Raw genomic sequence first — 11107 nt, forward strand, 5'->3', positions numbered from 1 at the left:
CATAGTATTACTCCAAAGATCTTTCATACAAAGGGGATGAGGAGAATAGTATTCAGATAATCATAGATTTAGTCTGAGAAGGCATTGTTCTCATTTTATAGATGAGGAAATTAAGGTACAGAGAAGCTAAATGACTCGACAAGGGTCATGCCTACTAGTAAGTGTGTGAAGTAGGATTTAAACTTGCATCTTCCCAAATCTAAATCCAGTGCCCTATTATTCCATTGATATCAGTTGAGAAAAAAAGGTGCAACAGCATACAGTAGCCCAGTATTCATCTCTATAGATACTCAAGACCCTTAATTTTATTTTCTTATTGCTCTCTTTTTTTCTCTCTCATTTTACTCTTATTCCTCCTAACTCTGCCATATTCCTTTAGCTTCCCCTCCATACATTCAGGAAGGAACCAATGAGAATTGGGGTGAGGAACTGTGTATATGAAAAACTCTGTTCAGGCAAACAAGGAATGATCAACACTAGAACTATTTATTGTCTCTCTTTTCTCTCTCTAGTATAGCTGATATCTGAGTAATAAGATATGACAAAAGAAAATAATTTCCCCCTTATGTTCCTCCATTAAATGTGTTCTTTTTCCTATTAATCCCTGGGGACTATATTAGTCTATAAATTCATTGACAATTCCCCCATCCCCAATAGATTCAAATCCTTGAGAGTAGGGACTGGGTTTTGCCTTTCTTTTGAGTATTTGGCACAGTGTCTAGCACCTAGGAGGCACTTAATATATCCTTGTTGACTCACTGAATTATCCACCTAAAATTAAGAGAAAGAAAATGACACCTCTAAAATATCCACATCTAAAACACATACACACTTTATATATCCTTTATGAGTTTACATTTGTGATGCCTGTGGAATGGAAACACCAAGGATATAAAGATTATTGTTTCCCTGGGATATGCCACTTTTAATGTTATCCATTAGTACCCATCAACACCCAATATCTGCTGAATACCTCTACTTTGTGTAGTTTCCCATGATACCATGGGTCTCAACCTCAAAATGCTTACTTAGTATTGCAACCCAAATGCTTAGTCAATAGCATGCATCTAGTAGCTCCAGAGTATGTATTTCTTATTATTATCACCATCATGTAGCATTGCATCACTGTTTTCAATTATGGGGAATGATCAGATGAGATGATAGCAATTATGTTAGCCATGCTGTTGTACAAATCTCAGGTGAATTACAAAGCAATCCATCAACTCATAGAAACATTCACAAACTTCTCCACAATTTTCAGTTTATCAGTGATGATAAATATGAAAGCTAGTAGAATCAAAAGATTCAGCCCAATACTAACTAACTTCCTAATTTTATTTAGTCAGCAGGCATAGACCAAGTTGACCAGACATTTAGGGGAAAGTAGGGAATGCCTACTCTATAACAGCAAATTCTTACTGAAAATTTCTTATAGTGCCAAAACATTACAAAAATTAGGACTTTCATTGCTGTTACATTACTTTTTTGCACTCTAACATGATGCATTGTAAAAATCATAGTAATAATCTTAGATGATTAAAATTTTGTTTTTGCTTTCAAACAACTCAGTTACAGACTACCATGAAGAATATGAATATGTCACATAGTTCATGAAATAAACACAAAAATAGGATTTGATTTATAAATGCATTAATTATCTTAACAGGATATATAGTAATACACATCTCTGCAATAGACTAAGATATATTTTTATACTTCTACATAATATATACTCTTATGGAATTTCATATCTTAACTTTTGTTTTCAGAATGCCAAAATGTGTTTTAATGCTAATGATTTCATTTAATCCTCACAACCATCCTTCCTAGAAGGTGCTATTATCATCCCTATTTTATCGTTGTGGAAACTGAGAAAATAGGTTGTTACTTGCCCAAGGTCATGCTGGATTTGAATTCAAGTTTTCCTGGCTCCAAGCCTAGCACTGTTTCTAATGTGCCATCTATCATAACAATTTAAAAGACTTGTCCAATGTCACAAGGCTAATAAGTAAAAAAAAAAAAAAAAAAAAAAAAAAATTAAACTCAGGTCTTCTGATTTCTAATTTTCTATTTTCCCTTCCCCCATGCAATTATGTAAATTCTAATAAGTGATCCTCTCAAATATTCCTTGAAAAGAACAATACATTGTTTATACTTTATACACAATTTTAGAGCATATGGCTGTAGTATCTCATTATTAGTCATCTGACAGTACATTTTCCTTCTGAAAAAATTGAAGTTATCCCATTCCATTTCCATACAATGCAACTTCACCCAAAAATTGTGTATAATTACTGTACTAGATGATCTGGAATTCCCAAGGGGGGGCTGCCAGTAAGCTATTCAAATACTTGGAAATATGACCTAATATAGTTATGTATCTGGCTTTTAGATATCCTCTTGCCCCCTTGAGCCTTAATAAGTTCCAATTAGTTGTTTTAAAGAATTAGGTTGAAAAACTCAGATAACATAATAACGTCCTGCAAAATCCACCCTTGGCTGACCTTATTCTTGGAGCCTCCAGACTGAAAAGTTGACTCTAAGACTTTGACTGCTAGAAGTCAGATTGGTTTGGTCAGCTTTAGCAAACAACTGGAGGAGAATATTCTGTTTCTCTTGGGATCCCTGGATATTTAGATTCCTGCAACTGGGATTCAGTCTTCCTTAAGTCAGTAGTAGCCCATTTATACTTAAGCTAAAGTGAGCACAGAGAGTTTTCAAATGTAGTATTAGACACTTAACTGTGTGATCCTGGGCAAGTCACTTAAGTCTGTTTCATTTGTAAATTGAATTGCAGAAAGAAATGGCAAACCACTCCAGTATCTTGCCAAGAAAACCTCAAGTGGGGACACAAAGATTCTGAAAAAATAACTGAAACGACTCAACAACAACCACAAACACAAACCAGTAAAGGACTTGGAGGATGGGAATCTAAACTTGTCATATTTTCTGCCAGGTTCAGAGTTGATCCAAACTCACACACATCTGAGGAGATCCTGATGCTCCCAGAACTAGAGACTAAGGAGGAGGGAGGGGAGAACCCCACAATCATTCAAGGTTCTTCCAGTTAGTATTTGAACTTGAATAACCACTAATTCAATGCAATATAATACTGGGCTCCTTCAATTAATTAGCCCACAAGTATGTACTAAATTCCTATTATGGGCCAAACACTATACTTGCAAAGCACTAGGGATACAAACACAAAGACTGAAATAATCACCATTCTAATTAAACTCATTTCTGTGAGGACAATTGAAAATGTTATAAAACCACATTGGCAATAGAAACAAGTATAAGGTGGAGTTATAAGACTCAGAAAATCCTCAAAATCTTCAATCAAATTCTGTCAGTTCCAAGTCCACCAAAATTAAAGTCTATTTCTATTTCAACATACTGATTAAAAAAAATGTCAGATGTGGTGATCATTTTTGAGTCATACAAGCTACTTATATAAGTGACCCGAAGCACTATTATATATGTGCTTTAATAATGGAAACAAAAATATTTCCAAATAAAAATATTTCTCCCAAATTACAAACTTTTTGCTCGTTGTATTGCTATAAAGGCTATGTAGGGTTGCAAAATAATTTCTTCAAGCAGAGTTTAACTTAAAATGAATTAGTCCATGAATTATTCACTTTTCACTTCCAAATCCTTTCTTGCTTTCCAACTTCCTTAAAAATATAGAGGTTTTAATTGCATGAAAACAAGCAAAATTTGCAGATATCATGAACCTTGGGGTATCTTCCTTTCACAATCATACAAATTCATCAAAAGTGATTTGGTTGGCTCTCTAGCCCACCTTGTCCAGTCACTGGTCTTATATTACATTTTAAGACCAAGAGGATTAAGAACCAACACTGTGATGGCTAAGAACTTATATTGGACCCTGGCCACAAGGAAGCCCAAGTTCAATGAATTTGAAATTTATAGAGACCTGAATTCAAGTTTTAGCAAGGACATTTAGTAGTTATGTAACAACTAATTAAACAAAGGAGTATAAGACTTATACAGATCAACTTATAAGAAGGTTGTGGGGGAAAACAACAACAAAAACTTCATAAATTTGAAAACATTATATAAATATGAGCTATTACTGTTTTAGGAACTCCAACTACCCAAAGTCGAATGAAGGGCTCATCAGGGTCAAGAGAACTTATAATGGTCAAATAGCCAAAACCCACCTTTCAAAGAGATGAGTATGTGTATGTGTGTGTATGTATGGTATGTGTATGTACTCATAATTCCAAATTTCTCTGAACTTTAAATATGAACTTATAAGACTTATAAGATCCATTAAATGTAAACTGACATTAGTGAGAAACTGAATGTGTTAAATGGCTTGCAAAAATACTAAATCTTAATCATAATAAGTGAACTAGTCATAAATTAAGTTTATAACTTTGTATATATGTACTTATTAGTATGTGTCTTTGCATAAAGTAATTTTAGTTAACAGGCAAAAAAAAGTCTATATAAAATTTGAAGAAGGTACTTGAAAAAAATTTTTTTAACAAAATTACTCATCTGACAGTTAAATAAAGCAGGATTTTAAACACATCTCCAAATGTCCTTTGGCATATTTCCAACATATTTAAACCTGAAAACAATAACAACAATAAATTTTCTCACTAAGAATTACAGAGAAGGAAATCAATAGACAATTCAAGTATAAGATCATCAACAATTTCTATTCTTTACAATATGTAATAAACACATTTATGGTTCACACCTCAAGTTCTGAACATCTTACAGAAACCAGTATATTCAGCCTATCCATTTTTTAAAGCAGAGAGCACTGAAAAAGTACATCTTTTATATGACCTACTGAATTGCACATAAGACTATTATTTTTAAAAGTTTGTTCTTGAAAATGTCTAATTTTGAAATGCAACAGGTATTAGGAACCTATGCCTATTTTCTTGTTTATACAAGGGAAGCACTACATTCCAAACACCTGGAGGGATGTTGCCCAATAATCAGATATTAGAAACACTGTTGTATAAGCTGTAGTTCAGACTTCCAGGCAATCATAATAGACCCTGTAGTTTATTTTTAGGAGTTTCAGTGATAACTGAAGTGGCAACCAGCCACATATATTTATCACACTGAAAAAGCTGTCACAATGTATTTCTTTATTTTTCTTTTCTTACATTAGGATTCATAAGAACAGTGACAGTATGAATACTCTTGCTGTAAGGTGAAATATAAATAGTCTATATAGGAAGGAATGCAAGCCAGATTCTAAGTGGGTAATAAAATGACAAAACAAAAAACACACCACCAAAAACAAAGCACACCTATTGAAGTCTTTGCTTTAGCACAGTGATTGAAATGAAAGCTTTGTGGTTAAGCTAAAAGGCTTAAAACAAAACAAAACAAAACAAAAAAAAACAAAAAAAACAAACCCTTTCCTTTGTCCACTTAAAACAAACTGCAGCAGGACTATTCCCTTCTTTACAGGAAATGAGATGCTTGAATTAGGTATCCCTGTGGATTTCAAGTCGCTGCAAATGAATCAACTGGGGGAAGAATCTCTGGAGAGGCACATTAATTAAATAACAAGAGGCAGTAGCAAAAATTACACAATATCTCCCCCAAAGAACCAACAGTCTCAAAATTCTTTCAAAAATAATGTTAAAGAGGGCTCAGAGACCCATATCCATTTATCTAGCTTCCTCCTCTGACATGTATCCTCCAAGGACATCCTTCTACAGATTCACTGTTATACTACCAGCCACCGACCAACTAGAAGACTGGAGAGACAAGGGATTCTTAAACAGCTTTGTACCTGTCTCTCCGAAAAGAGCCAGTTGATTTCTCAAGATACGGAACAATTTACTCACATAAGTCTCACAGCTAGGTTCTCACACTTGAAATAAACCTGAAGCTCTGTGCTCTAGCCTTACTAGTCTCGCTTCGCGCCTGGGTGGAGCAGCTGTGACCCGAGTACGCGCAGAAACTCACGCTTCTCTGTAAGCCACAAACGCGCAAAACCCACTCGCTGCTCCATAAAGTCCAGGAAAAAGAAGATGGAGGAAAAAGGGGCAAGACCTGAGCGACAAGACCACCCTAGAACCAAAGCGTTAAAAAGAGGGAGGGGGGAAAGGACGGAATGGGGAGGGAGGAGGGATGACAGCTGGGAGGAGGGAGAGGAGAGCTCCCTCTTCCCGCCGCGGCTAGGATGTCTCTCGGGTACCTACCCAGTAGGAGAAGTCTGTGAGTCTGTTTGTACTCCCTCTTCTGCTCCTTGAGCGCCCGGTCGATGCTCTTGCTCACTTTCTTCGCTTCCCTCTCGGCCTCACGTTCCTCCACGCGCAGTTTGTCCCAGTGCTGCTTGAGCGGCTGCTGCTTCTGCTTGCCGTGCTTCTGCTGCTGTTGTTTCTGCTGCTGCTGTTTCTGCTGTTGCTGTTTCTGCTGCTGCTGCTTCGAAGGCTGCTGCTGCTTCTGTTGCTGCTTCGGCGGCTGCTGCTTGGGCTGCTGCGGGTGCTTCTGCTGCCGTTCCGCCGCCCCATTCCCAGCGCTGCCGCCGCCACCGCCACCGTTCTGCAGGACTAGCGCTCCATCCCGGTCCCCAACGCACAGCTGCTTGCCCGCGACGTCCCTGCGGCTGAGCGACCCTGCAGCTGCTGTTGACACCACCGCTTCCCCCACGCAACCTCCACCGTTGCTACTACCACCGCCACCTTCTCCACTCCCAACCCTGATTGCAGCCACTGTCCGTGGGTCCCCGGGACGGCGAAGCTCCCCGGAGCTTAGTGGTGGCAGGGCGGTGCGGTCCGGTTGCTGCTGGGGCAGCTGTTGCTGCTGCTGCTGCGGTGGTGGCGGCGGCTCCGATTCCGAGGTCGTGGCATTGGAAGTGGAGCCGCTGGGATCCCCAAAGAGCCGTGGCCGCAGACTGTAGCACAGTCCCATGTTTCACTATGGAGCGGGGTGTGGGGAGCCAGAGGAGGAGGTAAAAGGGGAGGAGGAGGAGGAGGAGAAGGAGGAGAAGGCAGAAGAGGGGGAGGAGGCAGGGGAGGGGGAGGGGGAAGAGGAAAAGGAGGAAGAGGAGGAGGAGGCAGGGGAGGGGGGTTCGGGGTGGGGGGGAGCCGAGAGGAAACACCTTCTCTCGTCGGTCCCCCCCACCCCCCCCCTGATCCGGCAGCAGCCGCTGCCGAATCACCACCACTTTGGCTAGGATAACCGGGGACAACCCGGCAGGGACCTACAGCCGCATGCCTGCCCGCGAACTGCGGAGAGAGGATGCGGTGGATCTGGGCCGCGAAAGCGAGTGGCAGAATCCCTCACATCCCCAATGTGCCATTTTGCATTTTCCTTCGGCAGCAGGAGCAGCGGCAGCTACAAGGCTCGGCTGGGCTCGGCTCCTAGCTCGAGATCACCTGACACGGAGGGAGAACGGACAGCTCTGGCGGCCCCCTCCCCCTCTCCCGCCCCCTCCTTTACCGTAAATACCGCTGCCCAAGATGAGCGCGCAGCAGTGGACCGTAGGTATTGGCGGCCCTGAGGTTCTCCCCCTCCACCCCCTGTCCTCTACCTCGGCTACCACCTGAATGCAGTCCCTGAGCTGGGGTCTCACTTCAAAAGGACGAAATGATCACGAGAATGAACAGTGGTTTTTAAAGAAAATTAAAGATGCGAAGCTGGATGCTGAAGGCTAACATGCATAGATTTTTTTACCATATTCGTCACATAAACTGGCTACTGCCTCTTTTTCTGCTTGTCTACTTATATCTTCCTTGCCCCTATAAAAAGATACACACAAACTAAGGTCGATGCCTTCCTGTGTATACAGTATATACTGTACAAAGACCTTGTTTGCAATCTCTATAGAACAGGGAAGCACATATTTAGAATTGGAAGGTTTTTTAAGGAGTATCTAAAGAACTAGATAATTCAAACCTCTCATTTGATGAAGGAAACAAAAGGTTATAGGACTTGCTCTAAATCAAACAAGTCCTCTGATCCAAATCCAGTGGACATTTTACTAGCCGATCATTGTCCCACTCTGCCAAGTACTCCATATGTGACCTTAATTTAATTCCTCTGGATCTCAATTTATTAAGTGATACCATTTAGCTAAGGGACTGAACCTCTCTGAATTCAGGTCCTTTCGTAAAATAAAGGGACTGGACTAGGTAACCTTTAATGTCTCAACTAGTTCTACATCTATGATTTGATGTAAATTGAATGCCTCCACATCCATTCGCATACCCTTCAAACAACCTTCAAACAACATCACATATCTTTTCAATATTAATGATATATTCAGAAGAGGCTAATGGCCAAAATGCAAGTATAAAAATATACATTGAATGCTTTCTTTTGCTTAACTGTGAGACAAGTTCAAGTTAGTCTAACAGTGTACATCCTTTTACAATTGTTTTTATTTTTCTTATGAGTTATCAGTATGTGCTGCTACCTAGATGAAGTCAAAGGTGACATGCTTATGTTAGAGAATTAACTAACATCAGGATTAGTCAGGTTAGAATAATGAACAAAACTAGGAACATTAGATTTAAGAAGGATAAATACAAATCCTAAATTGGTTATAAAATAGGGGAGAAAGAACAAAACAATATTTTATATGAAAAAGACATAGACTAAGTAGACTGTAAGGTCAATATAAGTCAATAGGTGTGACATGGAAATCAAAGAGTTAATTTAATCTTAGGCTGCACTAATAGAAACCACAATATCTAGAAGGAAGGTAGTGACAGCCCTTCAGGGTTCTGACCTAGAGAGAACACATCTGGAGAATTGTCATCAATTCTGGTAGTCTTGTACTACGAATGATATTTTAAAAGAATCAGAACAACTTGGTGGGATGAGGGGACTTAACATGCCAGGTAAAAATCAGTTGAATGAACTGAGGCTGTGTAGTTTGTTTCTTAGTTTTTTGGAGAAAAAAGTCTTAAAGGAGACAGGTGGAGACTTTGGAAGTCATCTAGTCCAAACTCTTGGTTTTAAAATTGAAGAATCTGAGCCTGGAGAGAGAAAAGAAAGGAAATAAACATTTATTAAGGATCGCCAGTCGCTATGTTAAGCACTTTACAAATTTGATTGTCATAAAAATCCTGTGAGGTAGATATTATTAATATCCTCATGTCACAGTTGAAGAAATTGAGCTAAGCAGAAGCTAAGTGACATGTCTAGAATGACATGGCCTGTCAACTTGAGGCCAGATATGAAATCAGGCCTTCCTGACTCCAGGCTAATTACTTCATGCATCAATAACTTTCTTGGAGAAGAAAATGACCATAATGGACTATGAAAAGACTGAAAGGACTAGGAAAACCTAAGACATGTCTTTTTTATGAGATGCTTGGACAGAATAGATGGGAGTGAAGGTGAAGTATTTGTTTAATGAATAGTCAGTGCTACAAAGTATCCTCAGAACTTTTACTTCCCAAGAGGATATTAAAGAGTTCTTGAACTATTGTTTCATGAATTAAGAATCAGTTAATCAGCACTTATAATTCTTTTGTGTTTTAACCACTTTTTTTTTTTTTTTTTTTTTTTTGTGTTGGAAGAAACTTTTTTAAATGGTCCGATATTTTATCTGTTACTTTGTATAGTGAATCCATTGCAGAAAGAATTCTTTAATTCCTTTTAAGAGAGAACTTGCTAATGAGCTATATTTGAGCGTTTTCATAAGAAAGAAGACTAATGAGTTGGAAAGGTTGAGAAAAGTCTTATCCCTCATCTTTATAATCAAAGTTCTCCAGGATGAAGCTGACTCTGCTTGAACTTAGATCCCTTTTCTAGGAGAACCTATACCTGGAATAGAAGTGACCTCTAGTCCTGTATATTCCTAAATTCAAGTAAAAATGACACAGAAAAAAAAATTATGTTCTCTGCTTGAGCTCAGATTTTTTTTTATTAAATTCATTTGAATATGGCAAATTATGTTGTTTAATGCTACCCAGTTGAGAAGAATGACATTTTTTTTACAGTTGTTGCTTTTGATTCTCTTATAACCTTATCAAAGAGTGCCGCTACTTTTTTTTACTTATGATTTAATCTCTAAATCCCAGCTTCCTCTTGGACCAGTGATGATCTTAATTTTCTTCTAATTCTAGGGTTGTATACTTTTGTAATAATTGTATTGATGATCTACTTTTTAGGAAGTGAAGGAAATTAAGCCTTTTAGGGACAAAACAGATTAAAAACAAACTCATAATGGTTGATGTTGCTTAAGAAAATTATATTTACAAAAGAACATTTTCTGACCTTTCTAATGAAATAATTTAATTTACAATTCCTAGCAACATGTAGATATAAATGTATTAATGATCTTACATCATCTTTCCCTGAAAATAAGAAAACTGGAAGAAAATAGATTCAAGAGGAGTGCCTGATCTTCCTTTTCCCAGGAGTCATTACAGGTATTTGCTTGATATGGAAAACCCCACAAAATTATATAAGGAGAAGGTTCAAATCTCCAGATCTACTTCAAAAACACTTTTCAAGAACTTTGTCAAATCTATAAAAATACAAGTCATTCCCCAATTGAAAAACAGTCAAAGGATATGAAAAGGCAGTTTTCCAATGGAGAAATACAAACAATTTATAGTCATATGAAAAAACAGTCTAAATCATTATTGATTTGAGACATGCACATTAAAACAACCTAAAGATATCATTTTATACCTACTAGATTAGCTAAAGTGATTAAAGGGGAAAGCAACAAATGTTGGCAAAATTGTAGAAAAATTGGAACACAAATTCCTTGGTGGAATTGTGAACTGCTTCAACAATTTTAGAGAGCAATCTGAAATTATACCCAAAGAGTTATTTAAAAATATTAAACTATAAAATTAGAAATACCACTACTAGATCTATTTCCAAAGATGATTAGGATAAAAGGAGAAAAACTTACATGTTCTAAAATTTGTATAGCAGCTCTCTTTGTGGTGAATCTTGGAAAAAATGTAGAGACTTGCATGAAAAAATGAAAAGTGAAATGAAAAGAACGAAGAGAACATTCAATTTAAGAATAACTTTCATGGGGCAGCTAGGTGGTGCAGTGGATAGAGCACTGGCCCTGAAATCAGTCAGACCTGAGTTCAAATTCTACTTCAGACACTTAAAACTTCCTAGC

General features: G+C 38.0%; 1 protein-coding gene across 1 annotated transcript in view; it reads right to left on the bottom strand.

Moving 5' to 3' along the window:
• Positions 1 to 7006, bottom strand: part of GNAL (G protein subunit alpha L) — a 465118-nt gene extending 458112 nt beyond the window's left edge. The window contains exon 1 of the mRNA XM_074274813.1: positions 6207 to 7006. Coding sequence (XP_074130914.1) covers positions 6207 to 6918 — 712 coding nt within the window. The 5' untranslated portion in view covers positions 6919 to 7006. The remainder of the gene's footprint in view (positions 1 to 6206) is intronic.
• Between the last annotated feature and the right edge of the window lie 4101 nt (positions 7007 to 11107).

This window comes from Sminthopsis crassicaudata, chromosome 1 (assembly GCF_048593235.1).
Source record: "Sminthopsis crassicaudata isolate SCR6 chromosome 1, ASM4859323v1, whole genome shotgun sequence".
Taxonomy (NCBI): domain Eukaryota; kingdom Metazoa; phylum Chordata; class Mammalia; order Dasyuromorphia; family Dasyuridae; genus Sminthopsis; species Sminthopsis crassicaudata.